At 29.7% G+C, this 18,272-nt stretch overlaps 1 protein-coding gene across 1 annotated transcript; it reads left to right on the top strand.

The window, feature by feature from the left end:
- The first annotated feature begins 2,145 nt into the window (after positions 1–2,145).
- On the top strand, positions 2,146–18,224 carry LOC124531682 (UDP-glycosyltransferase UGT5-like). The gene is made up of 4 exons (XM_047106179.1): positions 2,146–3,067; positions 11,338–11,563; positions 12,786–13,002; positions 17,625–18,224. Exons 1-4 carry the CDS (start codon positions 2,204–2,206, stop codon positions 17,902–17,904), a joined length of 1,587 nt encoding a protein of 528 aa, XP_046962135.1. The 5' UTR covers positions 2,146–2,203; the 3' UTR covers positions 17,905–18,224.
- The last annotated feature ends 48 nt before the right edge of the window (positions 18,225–18,272 follow it).

The raw sequence follows: 18,272 nt of genomic DNA, 5'->3' as shown, positions 1-18,272 counted from the left end.
TTTCTGTGCTGAACCTAAACATTTGCAAATCTCGGGTTCAATCTGATCTCTTAAGCTAAGAGTCCAAATAACGCGTAATTGAAGGTGTAAAACAGGTACATATAGACTTAAATTATTAAAAATATGTTAATGCGTCAATCATTCAGGCACAACCTATAAATGCAGGAAAAGCTTATTAAAATCTAGTGAAACCTTCCTATATTTACCTCTATTTACCGCGTGAACTAAAAAAATATTTCGAATGTAACGCTGTTACGTTCGCGCAATAGTTAATGTTATCAAAAACTATAAAATAGTTTTATTACAAGTAAGTATCCATTATTCGTAATTAATTGTCATCAGACCAGATAACAATATTGGAACATACGACGTGACGTGTCGTATGCTGGAATGTCTACCTATTTGGAAAATAAAGTTTTAGTCTTTGCATTTTGCAGTTATGGATGATGTTTATTTTTAAAGATAAGCGTCTTTTACCCATATAATAAGGATAAGACATCGCCGAACATCAATCAGTGTTCACATAAGAAGTACAGCTTTTGTTGCTGACTTCTTTTTTATAATAAACTGACATCACAGCAAAGTAAATCTAATATATTCTTAACTCAAATTTACTACGACGTGATAGTTACTAGACATGTGACCCAATATGACCCAACATGACCCAACTAAATTTTAATGAACAATAGTCTGAATCCCAAATACACACGCAGTTGACATTGTGGATGATCAAATGAAAATAAACTTTATTTATACACGTTGACGTATAAATACGTTTGCATCACGGGACGACGGACAAACTTAACTTAAACTGTCCGAAATACAGTGTATCGAAATATCGCTGTAGGTTAGAGTGAGAGTAGAGAAGTCTACCTACCGCTGCCGTATGCGTAAGAGAAAGGGAAGCCAGACAGACTAGCGCCGTAACGTAACGCGTACTAAGTAATGACTTAGAATTCGTATTCAGTACTTTTCTAATTTGATAAATTATATTATAGAAGAATAACGTTCATACTCAGGCTGAAATAGATAAGTGTCTCTCGTGAATATCACAAATGTAGTACATGTTATGTATTATAATTAACAGAGATTATTTAAATGATAATAGATCTGCATGTTAAGCAAATTACATTCAAATAGATCGAGTTAAATATTAATATATGAATACAGTAAATAATTAATAATAATTCGAAATAAAACAAAATAAAAAACAACAATGTTTAAATTAATATCATATTAAAATAAAATAAAAAAAGGATAAAGACAAAAATATTCATTTTGACAAGGGAATAGTACTAAATTGGAATACTTGTAATACAATTCCTGCAAAATGCTCCATTTACATAGCACCATATATTCACCAAGCAGCTATACTTTGTATTGCCGTGTTCCGGTTTCAAACGTGATGAGCCAGTGTAACTGTAGGCACAAGGGACATAATAACTTACTTCCCAAGGTTGGTGACGTATTCGAGATGTAATGCACAAGAAAAGGAAAATTTCTTACGAAGTCAATATCTATAAGCTATTGGGATACTGTGATAGTTACCAAAAAACATAAAAAATAGATACATTTATTATTTTTTAACAACTTGGCCCCTTCGCATAAAAATATTTTTTCATCCCGAATTGATATTTATAAAAAAATGTAATAATGCATATTTCGAACTGCTAAGAAACGAACCGTCTATGGTTTCAATAACGAGTACCGATTGCAAAAAAACATATTTCTCTAATTTGTTCTAACGAACAAATTCAAAGTCATCGTTCTTAAAAGCTAACTGTGGCTATATCATCAAGTGTAAATATGGTAAATGAAGTAATTGTATAAGTAGTGTATACATTAAGACGAACGATTACGTGACTATTAAAAATAATATAAGTACAAATGATTTATCTAAGAATGCAAAAATTTGCTTTGTCAATCAAATTCAGTATTATGATTATTTAACATCTCTTTCCCATTGTATAAATATATTGAATAGTTTAACAATAATAATTGTAATTTTTACATGTAGTTATAAAATATATTATTGTCAGGCGTTCAAATCACTTACAATGTTTATTATCAATAAAATACATAAAACAATTTCACAGTTAGTATCACGTAACTGATTCTGAAAATAACACCCGTTAAGCGGTCCGATCGGTATTAACATCGTCGCAGTGTTACATGTGACGCGGAGTAGGGAAGATCGCGCGCAATGCGTCCCCCACTTATTTATTACGTTGTGTTTTTCACGCTTTCGAGCTATGCTGTGCACGGAGCTCGTATTCTCGGACTATTTCCTCACACCGGCAAAAGTCATCAGATGGTCTTCGAACCTCTTCTGCGAAGACTCGCAGAAAGAGGACATCATGTTACGGTGGCTTCATTTTTCCCTCTTAAAAATCCTCCGGCTAACTACACGGACATCAGTTTTGAAGGTATCGCTGGTGTCGGATTAGAGACCTTTGACTTAAATTGGTACGAAAATCCCAGTTTCGTCCAACGGATACCCATAGTTGGAAGAGTTGTAAAGCAACTAAACGAATTTAATCCCCTAGCCGGTATGGCACTTCACGTGTGCAGCAAAGCCGTCGACTGGCCACCACTTAAAGAAGCCCTGAGTAAGGAATATGATCTGGTGTTGTTGGAAAATTTTAACAGTGACTGTATGTTAGGCCTTTTGCATGTGTATGGGATAAAGGCACCTGTTGTTGCATTGTTATCATGTGCTTTGATGCCATGGTCGGCTGATCGCATTGGAATTACAGATAACCCTTCATACATTCCTCTAGTCAGCACGGCGTTTAATCCGCAAATGACATTACTTGAGCGAATGGAGAATACGTTTCTAAAGATTTATTACCAACTGTGGTTCCGTCATATGATTCAACTGAAAGAGCAAGCTATAATAGAAAAGCAATTTGGAAGAAAGATTCCTGAATTAAGTGAACTTAGCAAGAACGTGACTTTAATGTTTACGAATACCCATCACGCATTGAACGGGCCAAGGCCTCTTCTGCCTGGACTCGTAGAGGTCGGTGGTATGCATTTAGACCCAACGAGGAAAGTAATACCAGAGGTAAGTGAACTAATTTATTTTTAAAAGGATAGTCACCTGGGAATTTTAAAGCATGTACAGTATACTTAGTCATAATTCTATAAATGTTTTGCAATATGTCATTATTATATGTTATATAGTTATTATCCTTGTAATTTGAAAATATAGCAATGAAAATGACATATGACAACAAAAACAATAAATATTATTGGATCGGACCGGTTGACCAATGTATCGATGGACTATATTTTGTATATAAAAATATTGAATATCTTGAATTTATCTAGAAGAAACAATAAGTCATATTTACTTTATTTTATTAGAAATGAGCACAAATGAAGCTTCACTTAATTTAAAATTGTAATGAATTTTAAATATGTCATAGTTCAATATTCTAACCTGGTTGATTTAACGTTATGTCGAGTTTCAATCGACGTTTTTTTAGTTCACTTAGATAAAGGAATATATTATTTAGCAGTATATAAATAGTTTTGGCCGTATTTATTAATTAATTAATTAAAAATAATTCAAACCGTTACCAAACCTAAAGATAATACGTCTAAACGCAGTTCTACGATGATAATTTAGTGAGAGAAAATATCCATTTGAAAATGTGAAATAGAAAAGAAAATCAAAATCTTGTAGGTGTATTCGATTTTTGACCTATCGAATAATATTTTTAAAGGTGCTTCTAAATTGGCTAAGCCTATCGAGGAACATTAAAAATATATGATGTTCTTCTTTGAAGTCAGCTCTAAAAATTTTCATTTTTTTTTACATTTACAATCACAGTAGACTGTTTTACACGCTATTCTTCAAGTTTAAATAATAATAATCAACTCAAGTATAATTGAAGAGGTAGATAAAACTTACCTTATGGGTTACCTTACCTAATGGAGTTATATTATTGAAATTAGAATCTATGCAAAATAATTTACGTCATTATTAAAATCCATAGAAATTACAAAATATTTTTCTTAAATTCATGATATTATCTTCGATTTTGTGTAAGTCACACAGTATGCACAGTATGCAGTACACAAAGTATGCTTAATTTAATTTTGGGTCAGACGAATCAGCTTCGTAATGAGATTACGATTGGATTGATCTATGAACTGGATGTAGGTATTATCAGTTTAACCTATTTATTAAGAAGGTTTTTTATAACTTGAATTGAATAAAATAATCCGTAAAGAATATAAACAAATCTACCTTTGTTCTATAAAACAAATACCATAAAGTAAACTTGATTAATATTTGTGTTGTTAAAATATATCATCTAAATTAATCAGGCCGTAATTTGGTCTGCCAACACTATCAATTTCCCTTTTGATATTTATATAAAAACGAGAGCCGAGATGGCCCAGTGGTTAGAGCGCGTAAATCTTAACCGATGATTACGGGTTCAAAGCCAGAGAAGCACAACTGCATATTCTTGTGGTTAATTTGTGTCGATAATTCATCTCGTACCAAAAAATTGGGAGGAAACCTGCATGAATAGACAATTCATCGAAATTCTGCCACATGGGCACTCCACCAACCCGAACTGAATTACCGTGGTGAAATATGTTCTAAAACGATACTATATAAATACGTATTGCATTAACAATTCAAACTTATCAATCTTATTTTAAATAAAATTGCATGTTATACATTTAATAGCTGACCAGTAAAAAAATTGGTAACACGTAATAGAAACCTAATATAATTTATTGATTTCAACACTTTCAATTAGATAATTTGAGTACTTATGTAGTTACCTATGTATGCTACATAAGTGTCTTTAAAAAATAGTCAATTAGGGTAATTATTTATTTTATTAATTTACATTTGTTCAAAAGTTAATAAAAAAGACGTAATTTATTTATTGCGAAATTTCTGATTATGATAACATTCAAAATTTTCTTCATCTTTATTATGGTTGCTCTGTATTCTTACGAACGCTATAGGCAACGTTAGGTAAAAAATAAAATAAATAGTAACATAGAAAGTAACTGGGGCCTGAAGGCAATCTCTCGAAGACGGGTTTGAATCTAGATTACTTTTTTTTGCTTTCGATGAAAAACTCCCGTTAAATTGCGGCAAAGAAAAATTACAAATAATTTACATCTATATTTGCAATTGACATAACTATAATTATTGTTAAATTATTGATTTTGGGTAGACAAGTACTTTTTGTTAAACATTATTATGATTTTAAAGACGTCAATATTAATACTACAATACTAACCAAAAACTACTTTTCTACTGGAAAAAATATTTAATGATTCCTGTATCATTTATAAGCAAGTAAATAAGGCAAAAGTGGAAGTAGCATATAATAAAAATCCAAATGTAAAAAGTAATCGCGGAATTAGATTTAAGTATTATCCCAATGTTGTCTTTAACAGGACTACCCTTTCTGTTCAAGAAGTATTTCATTTAAGCTAAATTCTCTGACACATTTGACGAATTGACACAGATCTTTGTATAAATATTGGACCATTTACAGCCTTCAGATTAATAGTTTATTGATAAAATTCCAATTGTTATGGTAATTTCACGTTGTGTGTATTTTCACTTTCATAAACGCGACTTAACAAGATGACATTGATGGTAATGACTTGGTTATCTGCCAAATGAAAAAACCTTCATTATAACCCCCTCTATTAATAGTATCGTAGGTTAGTTGCGTGTTAACTATTCTAAAAAAAATTGTTTATTTTTTCTTGACCTAAAGTGGGATTCTTCTCGAATCTTACTCCTGAAATGCTGGCAACCAAACTGACACCACAATATATATGTTTAATACTCAAAATTAAAACGATTTCCTACTTTTTTTCATTGCGTATTTATCGAACGTCAGCGTTGCGCAGCCGAGGTCATTGTCGCTCATTCATATATTGAATGCATAGTATTTTCAATTAATATTATCGTTATCACCAACACCAGTGGAGTTTTGAAGCATGAGGTTTATTTTAAATGGACGGCAAAAGTGAAGACGTGCTTCTTTACGATGTCGCTTCCACAATTTGGCATTGAATCAAGATTCCTTGAACTTCCATGCACTGCCAAACGCTGTTTATGCTTAGTACATTAAAGAAGTATATTAAATTTTAACAAGAACATATTATCGATTTAAAGCAGGAAGAAATTTTGATGCAATATCTGTAACAAATCTCTTAAATAGATTTTGACAAAACAATGCTAATATTATTGTTTTTTTCTTAATAATTATAAAATAAATATTTGTCTTTAATTTTAATGTATTTGATGTACCCAAGAATATAAAATAAAAGTTAAATATAGCTGTCTTTACCTACTAAAACAAATATAATTATTATCGTACATACATAATTTTAATATTACGTATGTTTTTTTTTTGTACTGTTATCATTTCTGATAATGACCCTAAGAATAAATAAATATATAAACATCCCTTTCAAACTGATTACAGTGATTCTATTACAGTGAGGGTGTGTTGTTTTTTTAATTTAACTTAAAAAATAGCTAATTTACAAATCAGGACCACTGGGCACCACTCTGAGTGGTCATGCAAGAACGCTCGTAATCAATAACAACACTATTCCTAATTCGTTATTACGGGCTTAAAGATCATTTTTAAAACTTAAAATAGTAAGTAATGAGCCAATTGACGTAATCACTGCTAAATATTAACGCTTTGTAAAATCGATACAAATTATTGACAGTAAATTAGTGATAGCATAACTAACGAGGTACATTATCAAAACGGCTGTAATGTTTAACAATTTTTTATGATTAGCTATTAGGTACTACTAGTAGTGGTTATTTTAAACTGGATACAGTACTAAGTCCGTATAACGGTAATGAAACGATCCCGATTCTACGTCGATCCAACTTCGATCCAACCGCAAATGGATCGCTGTGTTTGTAAAATAGGAAATTGGTTGAACTATCAGCCCGTTCGTAGAATCAAAAAAAATAAATTAAAATTATATTAATTACTTTATAAAGTAGAGGTGAATTAATGTAATCTATCAGAATAGAAAGAGTTTAATATATTAATTATATATAATATAAAGGTATATTTTTTAACTTACTACAAAAGATACGTATCTGTAACCTGTAATCGTGATGAGCTTTTACAAACACGAGATAAAAATAAAGATATAAAATTATCTACGGCATACTTTTTAAAGGATTTCTCAAACCAAGTCAACCACAGCAAGCAACTTTCAAATTTAATAATTTACACAAGTGAAATCAGAAGAAAGTGGGTTTCAAGAAGGTACAATAAATAAAATCAATTTGTTGAGCTTTGTCTCCGAAATAAAACAAAATAAAGACTGTTCGTTGTATGTGGCACAGTGAACTGCTGCTATTATTGTGACCTGTGAATGAGACCATGAGCGAATATTTTAGTGTTCCGTAGTATTATCTGTTCTAATATCTAAGGTTTTCATACATTTAATATTGAAGGATGCACTTCATATATAATAAAATCACTTGTGGTTTGAGGGGCGTCCACTCTATTGTAATAGAAAACATAATCTTCCAATAAACACTTTAAACAAACTATCAACCTAAATAATGATAAAAAATATGGCCGTCACAAAATGCGCGTAAGATCAGAAACATCGATCAATTCATTAATGATTTTAGAGTAATTTACATAAAATCAAATATAACGGTTGAGAGAGCGTAAGGCCGCTTGACACCAACGAGTACAAATCGGGCTTAGATGTAAAAAATCCGTTGGTAAATTTATTTTCCAAAAAAAATTAAATAAGTTGCAGATACAGCTTATCAAGTAAAGAGATCCTTTCCATTAAAGATAACAGATTAATAAAAAACATTTTTAAAAGGTAGTTATATATGTATATAGGTAGGTTAGGTACCTATATCGTAATAGTCAAAAAAGTAACAAATTATATATATTTTTTTATAATTATAAGTATCTAATAGAAGTAATTTTAATTTCTGATATTTTAATCAAAGAATACAATTAATTCATGCTTGTGAAATAAGAATTCTTAATTTTGCTTATTCTTATTTCTTAAAAGCTATAAATAAAGTAAGTAATCTAACGTAAAAAAATTGTGAAACGAAGACTTAGATGACCACTTTTTTCCCTAATAAAACGTGTACATAAAAGTGTAATAACTACACTAACGATTACCTAGTTATAGCAAAAGTTTAATCAATCTTTATCAATTTCATTAAAAGCCATTCGTCGTCTAACATTGGCTAAAAGAAAATAATTTAAACAGGCTGTTGACGTAATTCACTTGTTGCTCGTAATCTGTTACAAGAGTTTTAAATGAAAACCAGTAAATTTAACAACAAAACACAATACTTCTAATTTTTTTATAAATAATAATTTGAATGAATATCATTTATTTACGTAAGAAGAATGACTTCAAAATCATTCCAGACCTTCACTGAGTTCAATTTGATTGCGGAAAGTTATCAGCACACTTATATCACGACGAAATAATTAAATATATTATATTGTGAATAATGTAATATAATAAATAAACAACGATTCAGTAATAATAATTTAAAATAATATTACCGTCCTGATAAAGACAAAATATTAACGAAATTGATCACATTCATAAAAATATAACTAAAAAAAATTGTATTACTGCAATTAAATTTAAATAATTGAAACGGTTGGGTTTTATATCATCAGTACCATGGATATAAAAAATCAACGTGTAAATTTAACTACTAGAAATATAATTTGTGACAGTGTAAAGATTGGTTTTTATTAATGACAGCATATCTTTTTTTTTTCTTTTTAGTATATAAATGTTTGGTATGTAATAAATTTCAAATAATAATTAAAACAATTTTTATGTTATAACGTAGAAAGTGAGAATTTAAACCAAAGTACAATAATTGTTAAGCTAGGTATTCAAAAAAGTACAAATAATTGTTTAACTAAAATGAAAAATCGATCATATTTCATTCCAATGCCTTAGATCTAAACTAAGCAACATTTTTTGCATTTTAATTATGACAGTAAAACTTTAGATGACTGATTTATGGTGCTAATAAAACTTGCGTTACAGAGATCCTTAAGTCAATTAATATATTATATTCTTATCATCATACAATACTTGAACTTGTTTATTTTATGATAAAACATAAATTATGATGCAAATGATAGACGTCGGTACCTACTTAGCAAAGTGTGAGGTGATATTAATAGTCTATGGATAAACTAGTCTGAAACAATGTTACTTTTAAGTATTGTACGTAAAATATGTATTGAACGAAATATATTTTAATATTTATTCAGAAATTAAAATTATAATTAAAAAACAAAATGTAAATTCATCATATTATAGTCAAATATATTACATATACAACCTCTTTTTTGCGATTCTATAACACCAAATTCGAAATTTGAAAAGTTCTGAAGAAGAAGAACACGATCGTGGATTGTCTGAAGCTGAACGCAACATTGACTTTTATAATAAAATACATTTAAAGGACATATGCATCAAAATAGCGTGTTACATATATCTTCACAGCTGATACCTAGATAAAGTTGGTTCTAACTGAATAGAAAAAAAAAGGTTGAATCTCAATCGGTTCAAAACCTTCTCAAAACACGCACTCTTATTTTGATAAGGTCGGCTCTTGTATGTCTTCAAGATGTCAATGTCTCAACCTCAATACATACATATGTATATTTATAGACATCTCTATAAAGAGGGAAGGGGGAGGATGCATAACATACATTTAGTGTTCACGGTTGAACGGAGTACACAATGCAATTTTGTAATTATGGCACTATGAGTGTTCATTCATTGTGCAAATAACATCGGTCTTATAGAAGTTAAAAAAAAGGTATTTTTAAAAAATCCTTTTTCGGTACAAACATTTATTTAATTTGTAAATAATATTTATTATACGATTTTGAAAAGAGTTAAAGATAGCAAATAATGATATAATTAGCAAATATTACTATATATTGTTGTTGCTAGCACCAATATTGTAAGCGAAATTGGTTTGGTAGAACTGGTTTAAAATTCAGTTCAATGATTTGGTCCACATACACCGGCGAGTGAAGTTAATGTACTAATAAAAAATATAAGTAAATGTAGAGAGTAAGTACTAATATGATTCTAAAATCGAACTCGACAGCGGTACTTGATTATGTATTTTCTGCAGAACTAGGACGTATGTATTTTATGTATGCATCTTCTTTACTTGCGTAACCGTTATCGTATTTTTTTTTTTAATTCAACCTCGATATTCAAAATTCAAAACTACTTCGCTTTGAAAGCACTTTTTAAAAAGCGCAAAATTATAATTTAAATTAAATTATGCAAATTGAACAATAAAAAAATATTAATAAGGAAGGAAAGGTGCGCTTATAAATAAGGAAAGATATCTTTAATTTGTAACAAATAAATATTTGAAGACTTTCTATGAAAGCCATTATTTATCTAGACACTGAATAAAATAATACCTATAGATAAAAATAAGACTAAAATAATAATAAAAATGCGAAAGAAACTTCTTAACTCTGAGTCATTTTACAATGTCATAATATAAACTCGAATGAAATAGATGACTATTGAGCTAATTAACTTAACTGTCGAAAGCGCTTGTCTCCATACAGTTCAGACTTCCAGAAGATATAATCATTATTTTGCAGTGAGGTTGCAATTACAGCCTATGTTTATATAAAGTAACAATAACTCAGTATTAAATAGTTTAAACATATAAAAAATATCAAAATATTTAAACCATTACAAAACTTAACACAAAAACCTTTATCAATATTATTAATTGTTAATATGGAGATAGTTATGAAAAGGTTTGTTAATGATTCGACCATGATCGTTGGGAGTTAGAACCTTGAATGATTCTTTAGAAATATACCGCAGATCTAGATTTCAATTGATCAATCAATCATTGGCTTTAAAGAACAACAGATGTTCATATGATGTCATCTTTTATAGAACAAATTAATGCAATTTCTAAATATAGGAGTATTCATTAACTTATGTTCATTTAATTCTTATGCCGTATGTATTATACACTTATGATTAATTTATAAAGGGATGTAGAGCTTTTTTTAAATCAACGAATGTACCCATGCATATAATATACTTATATATATAAAATCTTTGTTATAATGTGAGTTAAGTATAGATTTCGTTAGAAATTGTCACGGCAACATTTTTCTCTACTGAATTTTTTAAACAGATATTAAATAAGTAATCATATTTATAAAAAAAAATCAAAACTTTTCAACACAAATATTGTTCGAATTATCACCAAATTTAATGAATTAAAATGTATTTCAGTACATCGAGAAATTCCTGAACGAGTCGGAAAACGGTGTGGTGTTGTTCAGTTTCGGATCATTAATAAAGACTGCCAGTATGCCGAAGTACAAGGAAGAGATTTTCATGAACGCGTTATCTAAGTTAAAACAAAGAGTTATTTGGAAATATGAGGACAGTGCAGACAATGGAACGCTCGTCGGCAACATACTGAAAGTTAGATGGCTTCCTCAATATGAACTATTACGTAAGTTATTGCTATTGGAATGTTTATTTATAGAACTCATGTTAGCATACACATTGCAGTACTGAACTGATCGCTACATCGCTACTAGATTACGAACACTTTTGCAAAGACTTCTCAACCCGAGTTATCCTCAAATTACTAAATTTTATTTGGCGAACACATTTCATCGATAAAAATAAAAATATCCTTTAATAATATATCTTGCTAGAGGAAATATTATATTTTAATAAAAGATTTATAATTTATTGCACTTGAATATACTTTTTCTGAAATAATTACTTTATTTTAGATAAAGTATATCTTATAAGTTTCTTGTTAGTTATCTCTTTAAATTTAATTTAAAATTATACAAGAGCCATTCAATAGTTATTGTAAAGGGTTTTATTATTATAAAGTGTATTTTAATTTTATCTCCCTGTAAGGTGTTAAGGAAAATTGGAAGTCACGTTTAAAATCTCAGCACATGGATTGTGGTTAATCGTGCTTATTAAACCGATTCCTTTGAAATATAATAAAAACATATCGATAGTAATATTTCTTAATATCGACTCTAATACGCACAAACTTAATCCCTGATTTAATACGTCACTCATTAATGCGCTTTAAAAGCACTTTACTAACGAAATAGGAAATTGTTTTCTCGGGAATCCAATAATTCCCATTAGAGAAGCATTGGGAAATAAGCGCCAATCCTTTTCTTAAAATTAGAGAAGAATAAAGTAGTGATCCAGTCTTCAAACCGACTATTACTAAGGTGCTTTTTTTTATAGTTGTAGAAACTAAATAAAATAATTGAATTACTTTTGAGTGAGATCACCCAAGTATTCCTTTGAAAAGTATCTTAGTAATTCCATAGTAACGTAAACTTTTCGTAAAGTGATTCAAATAGATTTCTGAAGAGAGAAGAGATTGCTAAGCGTAAATAAAACACGACGAGTGTAGAAAATGGAGCTAAAATTTGGCATGTTTCAGTTATCCAATTCTTAATGAGCGTTTAAGACATTTCAATGTATTTTATTGATACGAAACTAAACTTTTGTACTGTATTGTTTGACTTATTAACTGATAAATGTGAGCTTTAAGGAAGCTCCTGAAAACGGTAATCAGGCGTAAGCGCTCTTAAAGATATATCATATATATACACTAAACAAAGGGGTTTGAATTGTTAAATAACGTTAGGGAAACGTGTAAAATTTAATATGAAAAACTATTTTTTTTACAGGACACAGTAAAGTCGTCGCATTTATTGCTCATGGAGGCTTACTGGGCATGACGGAAGCAGTGTCAGCCGGCAAACCTATGGTCGTGATTCCGTTCTTTGGTGATCAGCCCGGCAATGGTGCCTCCGCTACGGCTGCTGGCTTCGCCAGAGTTGTGTCCTATATGGATCTGACTGAGAAAGCGCTGAGCGAAGCTTTGCAAAGCGTTTTAAGTGCTGAGTAAGTAGTTTTAAATAACAAAAATATATGATAATATTATTTATTTCCTTGTTTTGTGGATGAGAAATATTTTTCATAAGATAAATATTTACTACTTCATTATTTTATACTTCCCTGTCTCACCCAATACCGTGTAATACAGTATCCGCCCAAATATTTATTGCTTGATCTTTTCGGTTTTTAAGGCTTTAGAAAGTATATAACATTAAGTGTAATGGTTATATAGGCTTCTGCCTTTGTACACACGCACGCATAACAACTACAAAAAGAATAAGTCTAATCTTGAGAAAGATATGCCCAGTTTTTAGGTCCAAAGATTCTATATTATTTGCGACCTTGACTGCGCGAGAAAGTATCTTACATCTTGCTACGACATTCTAAGCACAAAAATATTTAACTGAAAAATATTGCAATAAGCTTTTAAATAATATAAAATTATGAGTTTGTTTCGGTTTAGAGTTTACTTTTTCCATTTAAATATATTTCTCTACTGTTCATCTATTTACTTACTTATTGAAATTACGCCATGTAGGTACACATATTTTGCATTGTTATATTACGGCAAAATGATTTCATACTGAAACACATACATTACTTCTTATCTGAGCGAACAATACAATGTTCCTATTTATGTTAACGTAATTTATTTGTTATAAAAATAAGACATAAAGATAAATTGTAAGTTTTATATTTTGTAAGAAACATTTAACAATAGCAAGACTTGTAAATAGTTCTAGATTTTTCTTTATATAACCTTTGAATTGTTTATGAGAGAGAGTCAGTACTAGACAATATATCTGAAGATATATTTTATATTAATAAATTTAGAGACGCTTTATTTGTAGTATTATCTGAAAATACTATTATATTATATACATAAAAAAAATCTGATATCGATTTGATAATAGACATAATGTAAGTAAGAGCACACTCGCTTTAGCTTTGGATTTCAGTATTTATTTTATAACTAGCGACCCGCCCCGGCTTCGCGCGGGTGCAATACTGATACTAAACATACTACAGAATTTGCTTGCTTACGACATCACATTATAAACTTCTACAATTATACGTTTTGGCATGTTTACCGTATATACATTCATGTCCACGTAGTAGAAAAATTACAAACAGACGACGACGTCCGCGTGGCGTGGGAAATTTGCAAAACGCAACACAACATACACCCGATCAAGTACCAGTATAAGCTGATCCCCCAATTCATATCGACAAACATATCAGAAAGAGCTCAACTTAAGTTAGGCGATATATTTCCAAAACTTTGTATTATTTGCGTATAAAAAGTAGCCTAAGTTACGCGTTAGTACATTACCTACCCGCCAATGAAAGTCCTGTTCAAATCGGCCTAACCGTTCCAGAGATTTCCCGGAACAAACAGACAGACAGACAGACAAAAAATCTAAAAATGTGTGTTTTGGTATGTGTACCGTATATAAAGACAAATGCATGTAGCAGAAAGCGGTTATTTTAATATTACAAACAGACACTCCGATTTTATTTATTTGTATGTATGGATAGTATCCATTTTAGTCAATTAGAATTAAAAAAAAATGTAATGAATTTTAGAGAATTCTATCAAATTACTCCATATGTTGCTGAATACAATATATAATAACTACAATATATTCCCAGTTTTTAAATGCAATACCCTGCAATAATTCAACTCTTATTGGCTTAAAAATAGTATTCATCTGAGCTTCTTATTACTTCTAATTATTTATTCGTTCCGTAAAATTAGTTAGAATAAATATATAAATAAAAAATTACCATACAACAATATTGCTTTATTAAAATGCTAATGAGACTACTATCGTTACATATATGTATATATCGTTATGTTAATTTCTGCGACCTTATTTACAACAAGTGCATTTATTGTTATTTAAATAAGATTCATTGACTCTTGAATGAATCTTTGAGGATATGTAAAACGTCTGTCTTATTGTTAGATATAAATGAGCTGTTATTGCTGGTTATCAACAAACAAGAGAGTATGGAAAAATATATTTAAATTTATAAAACTCATAGGATGTCATTCAAATTCGAGCTGTGTGTAATTATGTTAATAATGGATATATATGTACCTTTCACTACATATTATAAAACTAATTCTGTCTGCCTGTCTGAACGTTGTAAACTCAAAACCTAACGACGAGAGGAACGAGGAAAACTTAGCTATATAATAAATTTGAGTTTTGTGTCCCCTTTTCTTAAATATGGCGATGGTTGTTGAATATATCGGAAAATAGCCGCCCGCGAGCTTTACTGACGTGTAAAACAACAATTATTTTATAACAATTATTATGTATTTTAATTAATTATTTCTAAAGTGCTATTTTTGTTTTATAACTAAACTTCTGAACGTCATTAATCGATTTTTTTATATATAATAGAAGTCAATATAACTCAAGTCCTATTGTAGTGTTATCAAAGAAACCTAATTCACGAACCTAAGCCTTTAAATAGGAACGGTAGATTAATATGACGTAACTATGTTTAAAATAGCAATTTTTTTCTAAGTAAAATAAATTAGTAATCAATTGTTTCGAGTTGAATTGAAATAGAACACTAAATAAAAATTTTAACAAAAAGAAAAACCGACTTCAAACAAAACACTATTTTAAAACAAATGAATATGCACTAAAAAGTAATAAAAATAATTGCAAATACAACATATTTTTAGAGTCCTCCTAAGTTAAATGAAATGAAAAATATTAGACTACTTAAAAGTCGATTAACGATTATATAACGTAGTTATAGTTATTGTTATATTTGGAGCTGTGTCAGCCAAGAAAACCCTACAGTATATCTATCAATAAACAAATTTTCTCCGTTGAATCGCAGTTCCGATCTTCTGGGCAAAAAATGAACTAGCCATCCTGTCACCAACGGACGCAATAAGGCGACGTGTTATACTTTTAATGACGCCTTTTGCAAGTTCTAAATTGAATATGCTGACTTTTATAAAATTATTTTACATTTGCATTTGTGTAATTAGTTTTCTCTGAACATCCAGACGCGGCGAATCGATCTCTTTACATACAATAGAATTTAAGCTCTATAATAATGCATGACAACACATTTACCTTCATATGTCAAATTGGTAAAGCGCCAAGCCGGAATTATACCAAAACCTTTACGTTTTTATTTTTATATACAGGTAGTCATGGTTAGTTTTAGTGGAACAAATTATGCTGTAAAAAATATTTCAAAACAATAGAAATTGTATAAAGTTCATAACTGGAAGTGAAGAATCAAAAAGTTGATTTATTCACCTTATTTTTTTATCGGTAACTACAATTTCATTACATAGCGTTGATTAATTAAAAAAAAGTTTTTGGTTAAATCGTTTGGTACATCGAATGATCGAAATACAAATTCGAGAATTCGGTGACATGAGATATTTTTATAACAATTTCGCAAAATTGAAAACATTTATAAAAAAAATAACGTGAATTTACAAAAAAAAGGTATATGAATAAAAAGTATATTTTAGAAGTACTAAAAATCTGACCACTTTTTTTATTTGTGAAACATTATAAATATATGTATATATAAATGAATAGTTAGTTACTAAGTCGTTATAAGCTATGTAAGCTGTATGACTGTTTGTTATATATTTAATGCAATTAAGTATATGTTTATAAATTAAAAAAAAAACTACTTGAACAAATACTGGGTAGGGCTTGTGTGAGCCCGTTTGGGAAGTTATTACCCATGTTTTTTGACCGATTTGAGGTCGACGTAATGACTATGGTTAGTGGTGACCACCTAGCATCAGATGGCCCATTTGCTCATATATCTACGTATAAAATCTATATTAATAATATAAATGTGAAAGTAACTCGGTCTGTCTGCTGTCGCTCATTCATTGCCAAACTGATGAACCGAATTTGATGAAATTTGGTGTGAAGCTAATTTGAACTTCAAGGAAGGATTAGGCTACGTTTTTTACCTAAGACATGATAATAAATCCCCCAAAATGCGAGCGAAGCCGCGGTTGACAACTAATATGTAAATAATAAATCAAGACTATTTCACGTGTATCGACTTTAGTGCATATGAAAAGACATAACATATTCCACATAATATGTTCTAAAGTATTGAGACACGACTACGGTTTAGTTTGTTATGAAAATTAACTGATTATGTACAATTATTAACAAAGTAATAGAATTCATAAATGTATGTAACATTTAAATATAAATCATAAAAATATTCTTATTCAATGTATTGATTTTATTGCACCATCCAAAGTTAAACGTGTTAGATATTAACAATGGAAATTATAATATGTTTATTTATAAATGCATAATAGAGATTAATAATGATCACATTACTTTATATACAAGCTACATCGCTTAAGATTTCGCCCTTCTTTTATTCAAGTACACATTGCATTGTCAATTTTAGGTACAATTTTATAAGTATATTTAAAAAACATGATTGCTGACGATAGTTTTAAAACCTAATACAGCTTCTGTCAAAATGCAAATCGGCACTTACATATAAATTGCGCCTTGTGTATCGTATAAATCATAGAATAAATTTCCTTATATGTTACTAATCCTTAGGTTTTATTTAAATTATTTTTCCATTTATTCAAGGAGGCGTCTCAACGCACGTCGCGTCTCAAATATGTGGCATGACAGAGAGTCAGCGCCTTTGGATACGGCCGTGTTCTGGACGGAACGCGTAATCCGGTGGGGTCACATGGGGAAACTCCACTCGTCGGCTAGGGATATGCCCTTCTACGAATACGCATTACTAGACGTAGCTGCGGCGTATTCACTACTTTTAATATTAATAATATCAGTGATATATTTTATTTTATCAAAAATATCTCTTTTGTTTGTATCTAGAGAGAGTAAACAAAAGACACATTAGAATTAAAAACTAGAAAAGACATTTTAGAAAATATTTTGTTAGATATCTAGAACCACAGAGTATAGAGTACTCTGTAATGTAATAGAACATAATTTAAGTCAGCTGTATAATTAGTCCTATACATAAATTAATCTGTATGCCAAAGCTTACAATGAGGATTTGAATGTATAAGTAAAATATTTACTAAATTATACCATTTGTATAAGCATTTTTTACAATTGTTGAATTTCTTGTATTGTATCTGTTTGTATTATAATAAATATAAGTGTGTATATATCGTGTAATGTAAAATATTTGTGAATAAATTCCAAGCAACAATATACATATATAAGTAAACAGATAATATTGAAACATTCCTCTTTTAAAAA

Source organism: Vanessa cardui, chromosome 8, assembly GCF_905220365.1.
Source record: "Vanessa cardui chromosome 8, ilVanCard2.1, whole genome shotgun sequence".
In the NCBI taxonomy this organism is placed as follows: domain Eukaryota; kingdom Metazoa; phylum Arthropoda; class Insecta; order Lepidoptera; family Nymphalidae; genus Vanessa; species Vanessa cardui.
Note: the sequence above shows the minus strand (reverse complement) of the source record. Positions and strands in the feature narration are given on the sequence as shown.

Excerpts from the sequence above, each read along its gene's own strand:
- LOC124531682 (XM_047106179.1), top strand. The coding sequence starts at position 2,204 with ATGCGTCCCCCACTTATTTATTACGTTGTGTTTTTCACGCTTTCGAGC. Across the intron at positions 3,068-11,337 it reads CGAGGAAAGTAATACCAGAG|TACATCGAGAAATTCCTGAA; the intron begins GTAAGTGAACTA and ends AATGTATTTCAG. Across the intron at positions 11,564-12,785 it reads TCCTCAATATGAACTATTAC|GACACAGTAAAGTCGTCGCA; the intron begins GTAAGTTATTGC and ends TTTTTTTTACAG.